Genomic DNA, 20,336 nt, shown 5'->3' on the forward strand with positions numbered 1-20,336 from the left:
AAAAACTATCCAATTGGATTCAAGTCGATTCATGCACTCGCCCCTGAGAGAACCCCAACATTCTTTTTTTGAGCATACTCTCAAGATTCCAAAATTCACCCTATGAAAACACACCTACGTGTAATGCAATTAAAAAAAAGGAGCCTCCACATAGACTCGAATCATACAACCCGAATCCGAATTCGAATCCACGTCATCAAAGACTGAGCTTTTGACTCGCATGTTAACAATATTCTAGCTATAAAAGGCACACCCACACCACTTTCTCTCTCGTTCATATTTTTCACTCGCTTCGAAAATTTTGGGGGCAAAAACCAAGGCCGAGCAGAGCATAGAGATGATGAGAGAGGAGGTTATCAGCTCCGGAGGGACCATTGATCCTGCTCCTGCTGCGAGGTACCCTACTCTCTCTCTCTCTCTCTGTCACTCTGTGATTTCAATTTTTGGTTTTGTGTGTTGAATTCTTTGGAATTGAATGAAATTAGGGTTTTTTGAAATTTAGCTCGGTGAGATGTAAATTTAGGGTTTTTGTTGTTTGTGCAAAGGGATTGGTAGCTCTGAGCTCTGTTTGGCTGCCGAGGAAGTGGAGGAAAGGAAATGGGAGTTGAATTCGAGGTCTGGCATTTTGGAGCTGTAGATGTGGGGGCTAGGAAAATAGGAAACTTGGATTTAGCTTTGTCAATTATTTGGTGTGCGAAGCTTAATTGGGTTACTGATGTGTATGTGTGTGGTTTAGTTGAAGTTGGGGGGGAGGGGGGGGTGGGGTTCCAAATCTGTAAACAATGTAGCGTTCCTTATTGGGCAAGTTGTATTGGTGTGTATATACTATATAGGGAAATGTACACCTACCTGTGTGCATGCTTGTGGTTTAGTTGAAGTTGGGGGCTTAAAACTGTAAACAGTGTAGTGTCCTATTTGGCAAGTTGTATTGGCGATTTACTTTGCTTTCTTTCTGGTTTCTGCAATCCACTTATTTTGCAACTATACAAATAATGACTGTTAAATTGCCGATTCTCTCAAAAGCTTAAGCTATTAAGAAATGGCGAGTTTAATCACTTAACCATAATTTCAACACTCCCCCTTACGTGTGGGCTCAAACTCCCTTTTAATAGGTGAGGCCCAACACGTGAGATTTTTAACATTTTAAATGGGAGGTAGAGCAAAAACAATGATCAAACTCAAGATCTCCTACTCTGATACCATGTTAAATTATTGATTTTTCCAAAAGCTTAACAAGAGAAAACCCCAAATTTGTAAAACTTTGAAAAAAAAAATCCCGAGATACAAAAATTAAAAATAATGAGAGATCAGTTTGAGAGAGAGCTGGCGAAGAAGAGAGTTTGGGGAAGGGAGGGGGGGAGCAGTAGTAAATGTTGCCTTATGTGGAATGCTTGGTATATGACCATACAGACATGGAAGTATTGAAGCAGAGGGAGATGAATAACCGGTATTTGAGCTTTTCCATGGCGAAAGTTAGGGTTTGATTGTGGTTGGCAATCTAGGCAAAAGTGTCAACTCACTCAGTGCCTAGAAAGTATGGACACCTTATTTTGGATGCTGTACCCACATCGGACATGGGACACGTCTAGGACATTTTTGCACCCGTGTCCTAACCGTATCTTTTTTTTTTTTTTGAAAAATTGCGGGACACGGGAGCAAGGTAGTCAAAGGTGAAAGGCGACCTTAAGGCTCCAAGACCTTGTATCGCCCGAGGTGTGAGGCGACAAAAAGGCGCTAGCCCGAGTAAAGCAAGGCACCAAATTCTTAATGAAGTGTTTTTCAATGTGTAGCGTGAAGAAATTAGGTCTATCAAATTATTTCAAAATAGGATTAACATGGTTTAGGCTCTATTAGTTAGTTCTAACAATATGTTTTACGGCAAGCTTCTATATAACAATAAGTCTTACAAAACAAATTTGTAAAATAATTTAACTGACAATAGGTTTTATAACATGCCTTTTGAAATTAATAATCTAAAAATAGGTTTCACAACAAACTTCTATAAAAAAAATTAAAAATTAAAAAAAAAAAAAAAAAAACTTGAGGTTCTCACCTTAGCGCCTTTTTCATGGCTTAAGGCGGTTGCCTTGCTTGCCTAGGCTCTAAAGTTGAGTGCCTCACTAAAGGTGCCTTGCCTTAGAGCCTTTAAGGTGCCTTAGTGGCGCCTTGACTTGCTCGGGCACCCAGGCAAGCGCCCGGCTTGCCTTTGACACTGCACAGGAGCGACACTTATCTTTTATTTCTTTTTAGTTTTAATCATGCACACTTATCTAGTTATCTTTTATTTACTCTATTAGATCATATTCTTTGTTTGTATTCTAATTTCTAAACATGATATATTAGTCATGGATTCACTTTATTATCTTTTATTGTTCTTAAATTGATATATTTAACATTATATGAAAAAATAAATGCTTAACAATATTTAAAAATAAACATAAAAATATATTAAATAATTAATTCATTTACGTATCTCCGCTGTACCCATATCCTAATTTTTTAAAAATTGCCTTGTTGCCGTGTCACACCGGTGCCCGTATCTATGTTTGTGCTTCATAGCTCGGTGGTGAGGTAGATTCAGGGGTGTGCTGGTGATGAGAGACAAGATCACTAGCAATGGGATGAGATGAATGGGAGCGGGTGAGTTCGGTTGTGAGAGAGAGGATATTGAATTAGGGAGAGAGCGGGAGGCTGTGAGAGTTTTTTAACGCTTTCAGAAAAGTTTTTCTGCTTGAGAGGAGCAGAATATGTTTTCCTTTGAAAATGCTTAAATATTTTTGGACAAAGGAAAACATTTTCTGTTGTCTCTGTTTTTCTGTCCTACATATTTGTAATTCATTGTTTATATACATAAACAGGAGAAAGAAGACATGAAACCTTTTGGAAGGTTGTGAGATGGGTGACTAAAATGGTGGATAGCAATGATACTTATGTGTACTTAAGTTGACAGTGACCTCTAAGTCTTGATCTAGGTATACCAAGATCTGTGAAACATATTGTAGAAAATTTTCTTTGGTTGAGTATTGTTCTAAACTTGGGTCCTGAAACACTTCCTATTATCAACAGTCTAACATTTGTGAGTTGGCACTTTTTACAATAGTTTGCCATTCAGTTGTTTTCTTTCTAAGGGCTCCATTGGCCTTGGCGGGGCCCTCAGGGTGTTGGGGAGGAGGAGATAGTGTCAATGGAAAAATAATGGAAACTTAGGAAAGTACATTAAATGAGAAAGAATAGCCATGAACGAGATGGTGGTGAAGTGTGGAGGTCCAAGTTGTATGAAATATAAACATATGGGTCCTGAAGAATAGTGTTATGGGAAAAACACTGGGGGACTGCATCCAGGATATTATACAGTCATTAGTGACATCCAGGTCTGTCTTTAGAGTTTGTGAAATTCTTTGATTTCCCCTCCTTGAAGGTGACTTGAGGATGGGATATTTTTTATACAAAACACCAGTGGGACTGCATAGAAGCTATGATATGAGTATTATTGACATTTACATCTGCCTTAAGAGTTTGTTAAATTAGTGACAATATCCACATCTTCCTCATAGTTTTTCAAATAATTTGATTATTCCTGTAATTTTAGAGAAAAAGAAATGAGAAAATGAATCTTTAGGTCATAGCTAACTGTCAGATATTTCTAGAACATATGTGATGCCTTTCAACTATATTTTGTTGAGAACCTTTTGTCCATACTATTTCTAGACTATTGATAGAATGGTTTTGAGTTCTTTGAGCTCCCTTAGGTTTGATGAGAAAGCAGTAAATCAACCACAAATTGAAGGTGAGTGATTTTGATGCTTTAACACTATCTTCTAATGTTTCTCAAGGAATCTGTGCCTAGCTCTTTAAAATGAGGCTGCCAAGGCTTTCACAAAACAAGATTATTAAGGGGAGAAGAAAAAGTCAATCTTTTGAAGAAGTCTATGGAAACACTTATGGAGAAAAATCAGTTTGTGATGTAGAATTGGTCTTAAGAACATCACTTAACTCTGAAGTTACATACACAATGTTATGTGGTTAAAATCAGTCACAAGCATCTATTAATCAGAAAATTATAATAGGTACTCTCAGAGTGCGTTGACATGGTGTTCCCTCCTCTCACATTTATGGTAGATCCCACCATGAATGTGAGAGGAGGGAGCACCAATTACCTTTCTCCAGGAATACCTTTTAATAACACCTGCAAATTAACTTTCAGTCCTATCATAGGGCTACCTTTAGTTCTTGGGTTATTTTCTTTTCTTTGCAGCTTTGCCACATTAAAGAATTTGCTGCAGGATTAAACTGCAGTTAGAATTTGTATAGTTAAAGTTATAATGAGGACATGGTTTGTTGCATTTTCATACGCTTCCAGTTCACTAAGAAGATTTGCTCTTGTTTCTAGGAGATGCTTAAGTTCTTATACACAATCCTAGTAGCATCTTATAAGTGGTGTGAATAGTTGGAGGAAGATTGCTTGGTCCTCTAGTAGCCATGGGCTGATGTGGGTATTTTGGACAAAAGAAACAGGAATTTTTTTTAGTAGAAGAAAAAATTGAACTGCTAAAGGAGAGTTGTCTAATTAATATTTTTTCATTGCATGCGTATCTCAATATATGAGGATTGATTTCTCTGGAGCTTGAGCATCTACTTGGATCTATGTTTTAATATCATTGTTCAATTTGGAGCCTTGTCCCATTATGTTTGACTTGGCTGTTGTGGAAGGAGAGAAATGGCCATATTTTGAAGATACAGAAAGATCAATGGCCCAGTTGGAATAATTGGTGATTCAAACTTTGTTTGACTTGTACTGAGCATGGGGTCTTACCGATAGCATTCCCCTCTAGATTTCAGTCACTTAATTTTTGTGCATAATTCTTTTAAATTACCGTCTGCTCATCATCATGAGTATGAAGCAATCTATTCTATTAATAAAATACCAATACTTGATTAATAAAATACCATTATTTATAATAAAAAAAATTACTGTCTTGTACTGCATGAGCATTGGATAGTTATGTTATAAATATCAACGAGATCCAGTAGTACCTTTTTTATAAATTATATATCAACTGTTGAGAACATTCCAGCTTTTCATGTGACATGATGAGGTAAAACAGTTTCATTGGGGGCCTTGTCACCATACAGGTTTAAAATAGCTTTCACCTCCTCATCATTATTGAATCTACTCAGCTGATATAGCATGCTTTATAATGCTCATTCTTTGTTAACAACATAGTCTCTACAAGTTCATGAATCCTTCCTTGCAATTATAGTTGCATGCAAGCCATTTGTTAAAGTACATCATTTTCATGCAGAAGAGTAATGTACCTCTGTAAATTCAGGTTTAAATGATGTCTATGTAGATGACACTATGTCTTTTCTCTCACACCACTGATTATGAAGTTGGCCAAGTTCAAATTTATTTATACGTTCCTTTTGCGAAAAAGCTTAATGATTTTATGCATTATCAGTTCTGCTGGGGCATCCTCTCCTGCTGTTCCTACAAATGTTGGCAGTAGAGATGGTTCCAGTCATGGACATGGATCCAGGGCGGCTTCTTTGTCGTGTGTTGGTTCACAACCACCACGGACTTCCTTGAGCACAAGTGCTGGCGGTTCAGCTTTTGGATCATCAAGACCTTCATGTAGACCATGGGAAAGAGGGGATTTACTGAGGCGCTTGGCTACCTTTAAGCCTTTGAATTGGTTTGGGAAACCTAAGGTTTGAACTTGGCTTGGCCATGAAATTTTGTCTGTAAATCTATTTGTGATTTGTGATTTGTGGATTAAGATATATGAAAATCCCAATATGAGAGCATAGTGGCACACTTTTTAGCTAAAAAATGTTGTATCATGTAGTAAAATTGATTGATGTCACTATATGGAGAACGTGCTTAAGATTACCAATAATAATCATTAGAGTTTTAATTATTGAGCATGAAACCTATAAGTCAAATGAAAAATGAACATTTATTATCTTAAAACATTGCTTATTGTAAGCAGGTGGGCTATATGTATAAATCAAGAGCCTTGTAGCTCAATTAGTTGGCACCTCTTGGGTTTTCCAACTAAGACATCCAGGGTTCTAATCCCCCCTCCCCTTTTGTAACTATCAAAAAAACATGTAAAATGATGCTTTTGTATGTGCTTCCTCTGTGTGTTACTTGCATTTGGTTTGGTAGGTCAGTTCATATTCGAGAAGCGGTGCATCCGGAATTTCTGACAAGAATGCTATTAAGACATATATAGACTTACATATAGAGTTACAATTGCAATGCTCACTTTGACCCCTTGACATGCCTCCTTGGGATGTAAGCAAATAGGAGCTGGACAAAAACAAGTAGACAAACATACACAGGATTGTCCCTGGCCATAGCATGCTAAGTTCCTAACAGTCCCTAATCCTAGTGTTTAAATTTCACTCTGTATTAATACATGATACCAAGATACCAATAGACCATGGGTCTCTTTAATAAAAAACAGCAACTTAAAACTATAATTTGAAACTTGTGTAGAAATCCTTTCTTGACCGTAGCCTTGATTGTGTTGTTCATATCTTGAAGTAAATTATAAATCTAGAATACTTTTTGATGCTTTGGTTAATGTGTCTCATAGACTCTAAGTTAATGGTTAGCACATGCAAAAATTAACATTTACTTCTCCAAAAGTTTTATTTGATTTCATATATAGAATTGAGACAACTTTGAGGCGTTCTCATGTTTTCCTTTCTGATTTCTTGCAGGCTGTTAGTTCATTGACTTGTGCTCAGAAAGGTTGGATGAATGTTGATGTTGATAAAATTGAATGTGAATCATGTGGTGCATACTTGAGTTTTGTGTTCTTACCATCGTGGGCCCCTGCCGAAGGTTAGCTAATTCTATCCTACTGTCTTTCCTTTTTTCTTTTTTCTTTTTTTTTTTTTTAATCTTCTCATATTATACTATTGGGATATTTATCCAAAAAGAAAAAGTTATACTCTATGTACGGTGAACCTTCAAATCATCGAACCTTAGGACAACCTTGAACTTGCATCATAGTGGGAGTCATAGTAGTTGCACTCGTTTCCCTAGTCCCAGTTGTAGTGATATTATTTTCATATTTCAAATATGTTTATCTATTTGTTGGTTTCATCTTGTTTAAACGAACTTTATTTGATGATTCAGTAACAGATTAATTAGCTTGTCCTAGCTAATATTTCCTTTCCTTTTCTTTCCTTCTTTCTTTTGTGGCTGAAGTCCAAAAGGCTGGTGAAGCCTTTGCCAAACAGCTGGATTCTGCGCACAAAGTCAGTTGTCCTTGGAGGGGAAATAGCTGCCCAGAAAGCTTGGTGCAGTTTCCTCCAACCCCTCAATCTGCCCTGATTGGGGGATACAAAGATAGATGTGATGGACTTCTGCAATTTCAATCTCTTCCCATTGTGGCCACATCTGCAATTGAGCTGATGCGGGTTTCTCGGGGCCCACAGGTTGACCGCTTTCTGTCAGGGGAAGTAGATATTAAACCAGAGAGTATACCAGAACTTGAAAGCTCTCAGGATGGAGCATTGTGTTTATATTCTCGGGTAAGATATGTTTGTGTGCTTTCTGCTGGCTGTTAACATTTATTCATTCTTTATTTTTTCCATTAATCTACATGCTCGTGTATTTCTAATTTTGTCTCTGTCCTTTGGCAGGCCCAGAAGCTTATAAGCGTCTGTGGATGGGAACCAAGATGGCTTTTAAATGTTCAAGACTGCGAAGAACATTCTGCTCAATCAGCGAGGAATGGATATTCAGTTGGCCCTACCCAGGCCCAGCTCCATCTATCACAGGATCCTGGATCAAGCAAGAAACCACTGCCTGGGGCAGCTAAAAGAGATACTGGGAAGAGTAAAGTGTTAGTTAAGGATTCTAGATGTGAGTCCAGGTCACCTTTGCTTGATTGTGGCTTATGTGGTGCCACAGTTAGGATATCGGATTTCTTAACAGTTACTCGACCTGCTCGGTTCACTCCCAACAATATTGATATTCCAGATGCAAGCAAAAAAATGGGATTGACACGTGGGGTAAGTGCAGCCAGTGGAATTAGTGGCTGGGTTGCTGCTGATGACATGGAAAGAGAACATACTGAAGACCGTGATGAAGTTGCAACCACAAATGATGGAAAATTGCAGACAAACCCAGATGTTGATTTGAACCTTACAATGGCAGGAGGTTTACCTTTTACTCAATCGGGCAGGATGTCTGAAAATATTCATGATGCAGCAGATATGGGACGGGACCTCATAATTGGGCAGCCTGCAGGCAGTGAGGTTGGTGACCGTGCAGCTTCATATGAATCACGGGGTCCCAGCTCTCGTAAGCGGAGCTTGGAGAAAGGTGGAAGCTCAGATGATAGGCCACACTTAAGGATGCAACAAGCTGATAGCGTTGAAGGCACTGTCATTGATCGTGATGGTGATGAAGTCACAGATGGCAGACAATATTCAGCTGGGCCTTCAAAACGTGCTCGTGACTCTGATATTTTTGATACAAACTGTTCATCATATCATAGAGATTCATCTGGTGCTGGTCCTAGCCAGTCAATGGGCTTTGAACTTTACACAGAAGGCAACAGAGTTGCATCATTTCGATATGGAAGTGACCAACCTATAGGGATCCAATCAGCTAGGGATTCTACACGTGCGTCATCAGTCATTGCAATGGATACTGTTTGCCATAGTCCAAATGATGACTCTATGGAAAGTGTAGAAAATTATCCAGCAGATGTCGATGATGTCCACTTCCCCTCTTCTAGTGTATATGGAAATCTGGACATGAATGATACATCGGAATTGAATTATAGTAACCAGGCTCAGCAGAGCATTGGATTCCAACCAGCTGCTGCAGTCCCAGGAGAAATGGGTGTTAGTAGTACAAATGATGGGGAAGAGATTTTCAATGCAGAGACTGTGACTGCTCAAGCTAGGGACGGGTTAAGTTTTGGAATTAGTGGAGGAAGTGTTGGGATGTGTGCTAGTCATGAGGCAGAAATTCATGGTGCTGATGTATCTGTCCATAGAGCAGATAGTGTAGTTGGTGATGTCGAACCTAGAGTAGAAGATGCTGAAAATCAGGGCCAGACAGGTGAATCTGCTCCAGATCCTGGACTAATGGATGAGATTGTCCCTGATGAAATTAATAGGGAGGATCCCCATGGTGATAGCCAGGAAATGTTATCTAGATCTGTTGGAAGGGCTGATAGTGGCTCAAAAATTGATGGCTCTGCTAAGACTGAATCTGCTGAAAGTGGTGAAAAGATAAGTCAAAGTGGCAAGTTAGTACCTGAGAACAATACCCGTCCTTCTCTTTCTTGCAACGCAAATATGTTCTCTGGTTATGAAACAACCAAGAAAGAGGTCATGAATGCTGGTAAATCATCTTTTACAACAACTGTGTGTGTAGAGTTAGATTATACAGTTGCAAATGGTGTAGGTAAATTTTGTGACTTTATTGCTCTCTGCTTTTTCAGGTTCCTAGTCTTCACTTTCATGGTCTTCTTTGATAGTATATGTAACCAACCCAACCTATAACATATGTAGAAACCAACCTAACCCACATGGGTCAGGTTGGGGCTTAAATGTTTCATGCCTTGCAAAAAAAAGGGGGGGGTTTTCATAAACTATTTAAGCCCCTTTTTTCCATTAAATTATTACAGTTAACATAATGTGCCTAAATTATATTCTAAATTTCCAAATTCACCAAAACTAATTCTCACAATACCAATAATAATCAAACTAAAAATTAAAATAAGTGTAATAAAATAAACTTATAAATATGTTGGGATGGGTTGGGTTAGATGCGTTTATCAACCCAAAACTGTGACTAAAAAATAGTTCCAACCCAGGGTGTCATGTTGGTGGGTTGGATGCACCCCTGGCTGTGTCCCTAGTTTTGATAGTCAAGATATAGTTTAAAATGGCCAAAAGAAAATTAAAAGGATTTCAAGTTTTGGACAGTCAAGAAAGGCCCAAGAAGAAAAGACATCAGAAATTTGATATGGTAACCATTAGGTCAGCTTTGATTTTTACTCATCTAAGCCCTTACAGCTGGTTGGTCATTTGAAGGTGATTCAGATCAGTTGATATGCATTTATCACACCTTAGGTTATGAATATGACCACAAACTGTTTTGACCAACAAATGGAGCTAGATATTAAAGAAATTCAGATTTGTTTCCCTATCTAGTTTCACATATTATGTAGCAGGGCATCACAATAATTATTACTATTTTAATTGTAATATTGTTGTGGGTCCTTTTATTTCTGTTGGCTTGATTTGTGAAACTTGGAAGTTGACACCAGAAGTGTATTATGTATATATACACATACAGGTTTGGGTAATAAAATCCAGATCTGGTGTCATATTGTTTCTTGTCGGTTATTTTGGGATTTATTACCTACACAACTACCTTGGACAAATAGAAACACACAGATACACACTTCACTGAGTCACTATTTGAATTTTCCCCCGTGTAATTGAAATGTAAGGATCCACATATTATGGACAAAGCCTCTAATACAAGCATGCATTGACGTGTAGCAGCATGGAGTGTCTCACCTGATGGGTGTAACAAGCATTTTTATGTGGCTTCTGCTTCTTTTTCGTATGCATTCATTTCAATTAAGTTTTGATTGTATTTCTTCATTTAGTTTTACTATATTTTGAAACAGTTTCTTCATTGTCATTCAATCTTATGTACGTTGGCCTGCCAATGCAGTTGCCAATGAGCTCTAGCTCAAGTGGTACCTTCTTCCCTTATAAGTATTAGGTGGAGGATGAGGTTGCAAGTTCAAGACCCACTGGGTGTGTAACTTACCAATCAAAAAAGGAAAAAATACAGGATGTAGTCTAGATGAACTGTGATGGAAACTATCAAAATATGTGTCATTTGACCTAAGACTCAAACAACTGTGCTGCGTTACCTTTTTGATTGTAATATGTTAAATCTGTAATTAGAAATGTGTCTTCCTCTGCATAGAATATGTGGCTAAGCAGATCTCGGATTAGTTTTAACTATTTTTGCCCTTCTCATTCTCAATTTTGTTTTATTTTGGGTTTTCAGTTAGTTTCTGCTTTGTTGGAATTGGTAATATCCTAATCTCAGTCTCAGAAATGAAAAATGCCATTGAGTTGTCCATTAAACCTAGTTCATTTAACTACACTTGCCAATTTTATGTGGTTTGCCCCCTTCAGTTAAAGCTTTAAGATTTTACAGATTTGTGCTCTCTTACTTTTTATGGGTGATGCATGAACACAATTTGCTTTTTCAGGGATTCCAAAAGGGGAAAGCAATTATGAAGAAGCCATGGAATTTGATCCAATTGTCCATCACAACCAGTTTTGCCCCTGGGTGAATGGAAATGTTGCAGCTGCTGGTTGTAGTAGCTATTGTTCCAGCACCAGTGGGGATGCTATTGCAATTTGTGGGTGGCAGCTGACCCTAGATGCACTGGATGCTTTGCGATCACTGGGAAATATTGCAATTCAGACGGTACAGTCTGAGTCAGCAGCATCTTTGTATAAGGTTTGTATTGAATTTTTTCCCCTCCTATGAAATATACTGTTTAATTTCTCAGTTTTCTTTTAGCAACTTGTTTGATGTTCTCAATTTTTTTCCCCTTTTTTTTTTTTTTTTGAAATATTAACTGCAAATAAATAAATGTTGTGACTTGTTTAACTTACTCAAGTGCTTTTAAAGATTATATCAATGCATAAAACATGATTTTTTTGGCTGAAATTAACACTTGGACAGCCACTTTCAGGAGCAGGTGTTGGTTACAGATACTCAATTTACTTAGCAGGAGTAAGGAAATCTATGTGTATACCCTATTTTGTGTACCATTTCTAAAAAGGAAAGGTGTCATATTAGCCTTTGGTTATTGAAGCATATAGGAATAAGCTTTTTATTTTTGGTTTTTTGGAAGATAAAAGTTTCTCCCTCCCTAGTACATTGCCTGTGTACATGGGGTGTATGCTCTTTTAAAATTTTCAATAAATTAGATTAGGAAAAAAAAAGATAGAAGTTTCTCTTCTCTTTGCAAGGGGTGCATCTCTTACAGTTGTTGCAGAGAACAATTCACTAAATCCAGCATTATATGCAATGATTTGGATTTGCTCTTGCAGGATGATCACCGGACCCATGGCCAAAAGGTCCTTCGTCACCACTCTATAAGTAGAAGCCACGGGCAGCTTTGAGATTCAATCTGAAGAGTGAGAGTCATTCCAAAAAGCAGATGATTTTAACTTTTTAAAGTGATTGCACAATGGTTTTCTTTAGTCATGTATCTTTCTCAAGTAAACTTTATTGCATTAGTTTGATGTTGCTGCTTCTTGAAAACAAAAAAATAATGATCCTTATACTGAGTCAAGAGATGATTATGAACCTCCAACTCTGCTTTGTCTTTGCTAGTGCATTGACTCTTTGTGGTAATTTAATGAAGTGTTTATTTGTGGAACATGAATGAACCCAAATGCAGCTGAAGATATGATCTATAAAATAAGTAATTAATCAATTGGTCTGAGCATTTTGGCGTTTATTATTAGTTGTTAAAAGCTTATTGTGAAGTGTTCGAATTGTTTGTGCGCCAAACAATTGTATGGTATGACTTTTGAATCTTTGTTTACTGCATGAATTTGTGTTCTTAATTGGAATTTTGTTGGCACCTTTTGGTGTTTCCAATAGAAATATTTTGAGTTCAAATCTCCTTTCCTCCAATGTAACTAACAGATTATCAACCAAAAAAATAAAAAAGGAATTTGTTTTTTGTTGAGATAAAGGTGTTCATGATGTTTTTAGATTAAAGTTGGAGTGGATAATTCCCGTTAAGTATTTGTTTTTCTTGCCTTTTTCCTTTTCTCTTTTCCCTTCTAAGATAAACGTGTTTCACGGCAGGGCTCCAATTCCAAACTTTACCCTCATCGGTTGAGTCCGCAAAGAGTGGAATAAGTCCTTTTATGGCAATGCGAGGTACAGAATCTACAGATTATTGGCCACTACCAAGTCGTCGTAAAATGTTGACAGAAGTTTAAATTGCACCTTTTAAATTTAGTTCATTTGTTATTTTGATCCTTAAGGGTTTTTGCCACAATTTTTTTTTTAAAAAAAATTTAATTTTTACATTCCTCAGAAGTCAATATTGTCGGCTATCAAATTTGCAAGAATCATAATATGTGGATAAAAATGGAAAAAAGATAAACTTTATTGATTAAAATGATTTCATTAAAAAAATATTTTCCTAATCCCCATAGGACGCGGGATGCGAGTTGTGGTAAAAATGGATTTTGCCTATTTAAAAAATTAAAAAAAAAAAAAAAAAGTTCCTAACAAACTACGCTCAAAAAACACTCCCCCGTTAGCTAACAATCTTTAGCGCCAACAGTAGTCAGTTAAGTTACAGTTTTTACAATTTACTACAAATCTCTAGCCCGCGTTTTTCTTTTTCTTTCTCAAAAACACTCGCGCGCACACAAACACTATTTTCCCACCGACCTTACCCTCCTCCCCATCTGCTCTGTCTCAAGTCTCAACCTCGCAGTCTCTGCTGCCACCACCACCCTCACGCGAAGTCCCCATCGTCATACGGGCCACGTCTCTCACCAGCCACCATTGCGCCACCCACCCACCAACCACTGTAGAAACTCAGGTGGTCTCCTTGATTCTCAACCGGACTGACATGGTCAAGGCTCTTGTTGACCATTCATAGCAAAGCTTCTTTTCAGCCATTTACCAATTTTACTCCCTTCTCCATTACCCTTTGTTTAGTTTGGTTTCAGTTTCCTTGCTCTTCATTTTATACACATCGAATCGAATTTTTGGACTTAATATTATAGCAAACAAAATTGAGCGAGTACTATTGCTAGTGGGTTTCTTGTTGTTTAAACATGGGTGGCCTTATGTGCCATCCATGACTTGATTAGGCTCAAGGACCTTGGCGGCAAAAAAAAAAAAAAGTTCACAGGGATTGCTTGTGCAAGTGGCTGAACTCTGAAGGAGCCATGACGCTCAGGTTGATAGGTGAGAAAGGAAGCCATGTGTTTAATCAGAATCTGAAGATTACCCAATTGGGTAAGTCGGGTCGGATTGAAGAAGCCATTAAACTTTTTTCACTAATGAAACTAAAGAATACTGTAAGCTACAACTCCATGATCTCGGCTTATATGAAGAACGGTAGACTAGGTGAAGCACGTCGGCTGTTTGATGAAATGCCTCACCCAAACTTGGTTTCTTGGAACTCTGTGATTGCTGGTTATCTGCACAATGACAAGGTTGAGGAAGCTTCTCAACTTTTTGATAAAATGCCTAAAAGAGACCGCTTTTCCTGGTCTTTAATGATCACTTACTTTTCGCGAAATGGGGAGCTTGAAAAGGCTAGAAAGCTATTTGATTTGCTTACTGATAAGCGAGACAGTGTTTGTTGGAATGCAATGATTTCTGGTTATGCAAAGAAGGGGCGCTTTGATGATGCCAAGAAATTGTTTGATAAGATGCCAGTCAAGGATTTAGTTTCATGGAATTCAATGCTAGCAGGTTATACTCAAAACGGGGAAATGCGTTTGGGGTTGCAGTTTTTTGAAGAAATGGACGAGAGGAATGTGGTTTCTTGGAATATGATGGTGGACGGGTTTGTTGAGGTTGGTGATTTGGATTCTGCTTGGCATTTCTTTAAAAAGATTCTGAACCCAAATGTTGTTTCGTGGGTTACAATGTTATCTGGGTTTGCACGAAATGGTGAGATTGTTAAGGCTAGGACACTTTTTGATCAGATGCCAAGTAGAAATGTGGTTTCTTGGAATGCAATGATTGCAGCATATGTTCAGAACTGTCAAATTGATGAGGCTAAGAGGCTGTTTATGGAAATGCCTGAGAGGGATTCTGTATCATGGACTACAATGATTAATGGGTTTGTTCGGGTTGGTAAGATTGATGAAGCACGTGAATATCTTAACCGCATGCCTTACAAAAATACTGTGGCCCAAACTGCAATGATCTCTGGATATGTACAAAGCAAAAGGATGGATGAAGCTAGTCAACTATTTTGTCAGATTGCCACCCATGATATTGTTTGTTGGAACACAATGATTTCAGGTTATGCTCAGTGTGGGAGAATGGACAATGCTCACTGTATATTTAGACAAATGGTCAATAGGGACATGGTTTCATGGAATACTATGATTGTTGGTTATGCTCAAGTGGGACAGATGGATAAAGCAATTAAAATATTTGAGGAGATGGGTCAAAGGAATACAGTTTCATGGAATTCTCTAATTACAGGTTTTATGCAAAATGGGCTATATTTGGATGCACTGAAGAGTTTCATGTTGATGGGGCAGGAAGGAAAGAAACCTGATCAGTCAACTTTTGCATGTGGACTAAGTGCATGTGCCAATCTTGCAGCTTTGCAAGTTGGGAAGCAAATTCACCATCTGGTTGTAAAAAGTGGCTATGTGAATGATTTATATGTTAGCAATGCTCTGATCATCATGTATGCTAAAAGTGGGAGGGTCTTTGATGCTGAACTTGTGTTCAAAGATATCGATAATGTTGATGTTGTATCTTGGAATTCTTTGATTGCTGGGTTTGCTTTAAATGGGTATGGCAAAGAAGCTGTAAAGCTCTTTGAAGAGATGCTCGTTGATGGGGTAGCTCCTGATCCAGTCACCTTTGTTGGAGTATTGTCTGCATGTAGTCATGCTGGCCTAGTTGATCATGGTTTAGAATTGTTTAAAAGCATGTCTGAAGTATACAGTGTTGAACCTTTGGCTGAGCACTATGCTTGTGTGGTTGACTTGCTTGGCCGAGCGGGGAGGTTAGAAGAAGCCTTCAACATGGTTAGGGGAATGAAGATCAAAGCGAATGCTGGAATATGGGGTGCATTGCTTGGAGCTTCCCGGGTACACCGGAATCTAAAACTTGGTAGACATGCAGCTGAGAAGCTTTTAGAACTTGAACCCCATAAAACTTCAAATTATGTGCTCTTGTCAAATATGCATGCTGAGTCTGCTAGTTGGGAGGAGGTTGAGAGAGTCAGGGTACTGATAAAAAAGAGTAGAGTGGAGAAGCAACCAGGCTGCAGCTGGATAGAACTCAGAAATGAGATTCATGCTTTTCTGTCTGATAGTCCTGCGCATCCTAGAGCATCAGAGATATGCAAAACATTAAAGGCTTTAACTGCACAAGTCAGAAACCCAGGTTACTTGTCTGATTTCAATTCTTTACTTGATGGGGTTCAGGTGATAGCCCAATAGTATTGAAACCCTAGGAATGAGCCTGATGTTTGTGGTTTGAAACCCTAGTGAGAATTTTTGTATATGCTATTAACAAGTGTCTTTTAAACTCTAGTTATGCCAAGCCTGAGCATAACCAAAAATCATAGTATTCCATGAGAAGTGTCTTTTGGATCCGGATCATCTCCATTTTAAAGTGAAATGGAGAGGTTCCATTTAAAGGCTAGGATTTAGAAGGGAGAAATCAATGGTGTAGAATATGCCACCTGATTTGAAAGCCAACAACTTAACCTTAACTTTGATTAACCAAAATAAACTAAAATAAACTTTTGTCTTACCGTTAACGATAGTGTGTTCTGCCAGAGAGGAAAGGGAAAAAAGAGAAGAGGGTGGAGGTGATGAAGACATAGGCGTCATGGTCGGCAGAGGTTGGTGGTGGCATTCCTCAAAGTCATGAAAGCTTGTTAATGTGAGGGACGTCTGATGGGGTGGCAAGGCGGACATAGGCTTATCATCAAGACCCTCCCACGCCACTGCCACACACATCCTCCCCTTGACAACTACACCCTTGCCCTCCACATGGCTCTTATGTTCTTCAACGCTCAAAGATGTAAGCTTTAAGCTTTCTTTCTTTTACTATTTAATTAAATCCTTCCCTTTCTTTCTGGTTTCTTTTTCTTTTTCTTAATTTTTAATGTATTTATATAAATGTAAATATAGTCTTTCATTCTTTCTACTCATTTAGTCAACACAACAGTCATCTCTTCACTCTGGTGTCCTCTGCTTCCTCTTACTCTGTCGCGTTTCTTGAGAATCAGCTTGACAATACATATGGTATAGGTACTATATTTTTATTTAATATTTATAAACACAAACAAAAGAGAGATCAGTTTACTATCTATACATGCAGATTTGTGTTTGTCTTTCAAACCAAACCCCGTAATTTTCTCAAGAAAATAAGAGAAAACCCAGCAAGTTGATTTTTTTTTTTCCTTACTGGGTATGGTAAAAAGATAAGAAAGTTTCTGTCTTTGTGATTGGTTTAAGGATAGAAGGTACCAAAAATGGCGGGAATAGATTTAGTTTTGGATCTATTAAGGGAAAAGTGAAAGTCAACTGGTCAGAAAGTTATTGTTTTTCCAATTGTCTATCTTAGAATTGTTGAAGAATTTGATAGAAGTTATCAGATTGGACATGGCTGTTTTACTTGATTGTGTATGCCTTGACTTAAGAGGCATGGTTTAAAGCTGGTGTTGTAAACTCGTTAAAGTACATGAGAGTTACTAGGCAAGCTGAAGAATGGAGGGCTAGGCATTCGGAGCTTGAGAAGGTTTAACTCTGCCTTATTAGCCAAATGGTTGTGGCGTTATGGTGTGGAGAATGATGCCCTTTGGAGAAGGGTAATTGGGGCGAAGTATGGGAACGAGTGGGGCGGTTGGTGTACAAAACCTGTGTCTGGGGCACATGGTGTTTGTTTGTGGAAGTCCATTAGAAAAGGCTGGCTGAATTTTTCGAAGTTCCTTCGGTATGATGTGGGTGATGGCACTCGTGTGAAGTTTTGGATTGATGTGTGGTGTAGGGATCGTCCTCTTAAGGAGGTGTTTCCTGACTTATATAATATTAGTAGGTCTAGGGATGTTTCGGTCTCTGAGGTTTTGTGCTATGCTAATGGGAGAATTTTTTGGGACCTTCAATTTCGCCGCTTAGTGAATGATCAAGAGTCTCAATCTTTGGATTCTTGTTTGGGTTTGATCTATTCCACTAAGGTGCGTGGTGTTGGTTCTGACAAATTTAGTTGGAAGCCAGCCAGCAGTAGGGGTTTCTTGGTGAGCGGGTATTATCACTCTCTTTCCCCCTCTATCGTCTCATCGTTCCCCTGGAAACTTTTGTGGCATTCGAAGGTTCCCCCCCGGGTAGCTTTTTTTTCTTGGACTGCTGCTTTAGGCAAGATCCTAACTATTGATAACCTTCGGAAGAGGCATCTTGTTATTCTTGAGTGGTGTTATATGTGCAAAAGGTCTGGGGAATCTGTTGATCATCTCCTCCTTCACTGTCCTTTTGCTTTTGAGATGTGGAGTATGGTTTTTTGCTTGGGTGGTTTTTGCTGGGTGATGCCGCAAAGGGTAGTGGATTTGTTAGACTGTTGGTCTTGCAACTTCAGGCGTCATCGTAATATAGTTATTTGGAGGATGGTGCCTCACTGTTTGATGTGGTGTATCTGGAGGGAGCGGAATGCTAGAAGCTTTGAGGGTCGTGAACAGTCCATTCTTGAGTTTAAGTCTTTTTTCTTTCTTACTCTTCTCGAATGGTGCTTAGTTTTACCTGCTTTTTCTTGTTTATCTCTTCCTGCTTTGTTTGATCTTTGTAATTTGGTTTCTTGATGTTTTTGCCTTCTTAGTACATTTCCTATGTACGGGGCTGAGTTCTTTTTTATATATCTTCCTTTACTTATCAAAAAAAAAAAAAAAAAACTTGATGTCAATAGTTTTCATCTGTTTTTGCTAGCCCTAGTCCAGTCTTGAATGTTAATGAATATGTGTTTTGGGGTTCAAATTGGTTTATTGTGGATTGATTGGGGAGATACCTTTTTGGTCATTTGGATCAATTTGCTTATTGTAGCTTTATTTTGGTTAATCCAAGCACATCCTTTATTCATACCGCTAGTTATGAGTTGTGAAGTTCAAATGGTTTGAATTGGTTGATTGAGGATGTATCATCTAGGAAACTTGTCTCGTTTAAAAAAAAAGATTAAAGTCATTTTATGTTGATTTCAATGGAATCCTTCTCATAGTTATGATTATTTCACTTCCTATTATGATGCTTCAGGTTCAATTAGTGGATTTGGCACAAAGAATTTTCTGTTCTATACTCTGAATCTCACCATGTGGCATTCTGGCTTGAGGCCTATTTTCATTTTATTCCCATTAAACACTAAACCATACTTAAAAAGTCCCCCAAGTACTATAATTTCAAGGTGATTAAAGAAGTGGAGTGTAATAAAACAATTTAGCGCTAGATGGCCAAGAGACTTGTAGCTCAACTAGTTGGCACCTCATGGTGTTTCCAATGAAGAGATCCAGGGTTCAAATTCCCCCATCCTTAATTATTGTATTATGAAAAAAGAAGGGTTTAGCATTTGATGGAGGTGAGATCTTTTTGGCACTCATGCTTACCGAAAAATGGTTCAGTATTTTTCCTTAAACTTTCCATTTTGTTTGCAGGAAGCTTGCATGACCATATATGGCCAATTTTGTTACAGCCTTGAGAAACAAAGATCTTGACATGAAAATCTTTGGTCAAATGTGTAAGTCTAAGGGCAATAAGAATTTCTCCATCACTTGAAGAACAAGTATTGCATGTGTAAAAGGTTATGAAGTCAATGACCTATTAATGGTGGAAGCCATATTTTATGAGTGCCCAAGATGGCCATATTTTATGAGTGCCCAAGATGACAAAGAGACATTGCAGGCATTGTGTTTTTGGAGTTAGATTGAAAGAACCCCTAGTCGGGAAGTGTATTTTGACCGAAGATCTTTTGATGTATATATATATTTTAACCGAAGATTTTTTTTTTTTTGAAATCTTTAACAAAAGAAAGTTATTTTGCTAAGATATATACCTTTTACACTGATCTACACAATTGAATTAAATTTTATTCCAGATAGTTTAATGTTCAATTAAAAATTTTCCTTGTCTACTATCTAATTCAGTCTTGTTTTGCTACAAGGAAGCATTAACATCAATGCAAGTGGACAAAGTTCTTTTTTGATGCAAGCAAATAGACTAGTTTATACTACTGTACCATCGCATGATAACTAGAGAAAATTTTTTCTTTACTTTTCGCCAGCTTGGGCTGCTAATTAACTACCTTTAATGTATCTGAAAGTTGGAGTTAGTGCTATAATCACGAATTGGAGGCTTATTTATCTTAAGCGGAAAACTTACTGGATTATAAATTTCACTTCCAATTTTTTTTTCCATAGTTTAGATTACTGAATTTGTTTATGAGTATGATAGCATGCATCAGGTAAGCTTGCACCTTCAACTAGACTAGCAATTTCCCACCAAATTTGAGCTAGCCCACCTCCATCTTGTCAGTATGTAGC

At 38.0% G+C, this 20,336-nt stretch overlaps 2 protein-coding genes across 6 annotated transcripts; both read left to right on the forward strand.

Moving 5' to 3' along the window:
- The first annotated feature begins 234 nt into the window (after positions 1-234).
- Positions 235-12,518, forward strand: LOC126726578 (uncharacterized). 4 transcript variants are annotated; one of them, XM_050431856.1, is made up of 8 exons: positions 262-396; positions 2,859-2,972; positions 5,460-5,709; positions 6,730-6,853; positions 7,223-7,548; positions 7,660-9,376; positions 11,277-11,530; positions 12,130-12,518. In XM_050431856.1, exons 4-8 carry the CDS (start codon positions 6,766-6,768, stop codon positions 12,199-12,201), a joined length of 2,457 nt encoding a protein of 818 aa, XP_050287813.1. In that variant the 5' UTR covers positions 262-396; positions 2,859-2,972; positions 5,460-5,709; positions 6,730-6,765; the 3' UTR covers positions 12,202-12,518. The 4 variants fall into 4 exon arrangements, with proteins under 4 accessions (XP_050287811.1, XP_050287813.1, XP_050287814.1 ...); XM_050431854.1 differs by lacking the exon at positions 2,859-2,972 and having other exon boundaries at positions 235-396; XM_050431855.1 differs by lacking the exons at positions 262-396; positions 2,859-2,972 and adding an exon at positions 3,047-3,371.
- Positions 12,519-13,356: 838 nt separating this feature from the next.
- Positions 13,357-19,792, forward strand: LOC126726580 (pentatricopeptide repeat-containing protein At4g02750-like). Of its 2 annotated transcripts, XM_050431859.1 has the most exons (3): positions 13,357-16,195; positions 16,594-16,840; positions 19,452-19,792. In XM_050431859.1, exons 1-2 carry the CDS (start codon positions 14,002-14,004, stop codon positions 16,638-16,640), a joined length of 2,241 nt encoding a protein of 746 aa, XP_050287816.1. In that variant the 5' UTR covers positions 13,357-14,001; the 3' UTR covers positions 16,641-16,840; positions 19,452-19,792. The 2 variants fall into 2 exon arrangements, with proteins under 2 accessions (XP_050287816.1, XP_050287815.1); XM_050431858.1 differs by having other exon boundaries at positions 13,357-16,840.
- Positions 19,793-20,336: the final 544 nt, after the last annotated feature.

The sequence above is a fragment of the Quercus robur genome, chromosome 5 (genome assembly GCF_932294415.1).
Source record: "Quercus robur chromosome 5, dhQueRobu3.1, whole genome shotgun sequence".
Taxonomy (NCBI): Eukaryota; Viridiplantae; Streptophyta; class Magnoliopsida; order Fagales; family Fagaceae; genus Quercus; species Quercus robur.

Excerpts from the sequence above, each read along its gene's own strand:
- LOC126726578 (XM_050431854.1), top strand. The coding sequence starts at position 338 with ATGATGAGAGAGGAGGTTATCAGCTCCGGAGGGACCATTGATCCTGCT. Across the intron at positions 7,549-7,659 it reads CATTGTGTTTATATTCTCGG|GCCCAGAAGCTTATAAGCGT; the intron begins GTAAGATATGTT and ends GTCCTTTGGCAG. Across the intron at positions 9,377-11,276 it reads GAAAGAGGTCATGAATGCTG|GGATTCCAAAAGGGGAAAGC; the intron begins GTAAATCATCTT and ends TTGCTTTTTCAG.
- LOC126726580 (XM_050431858.1), top strand. The coding sequence starts at position 14,002 with ATGACGCTCAGGTTGATAGGTGAGAAAGGAAGCCATGTGTTTAATCAG.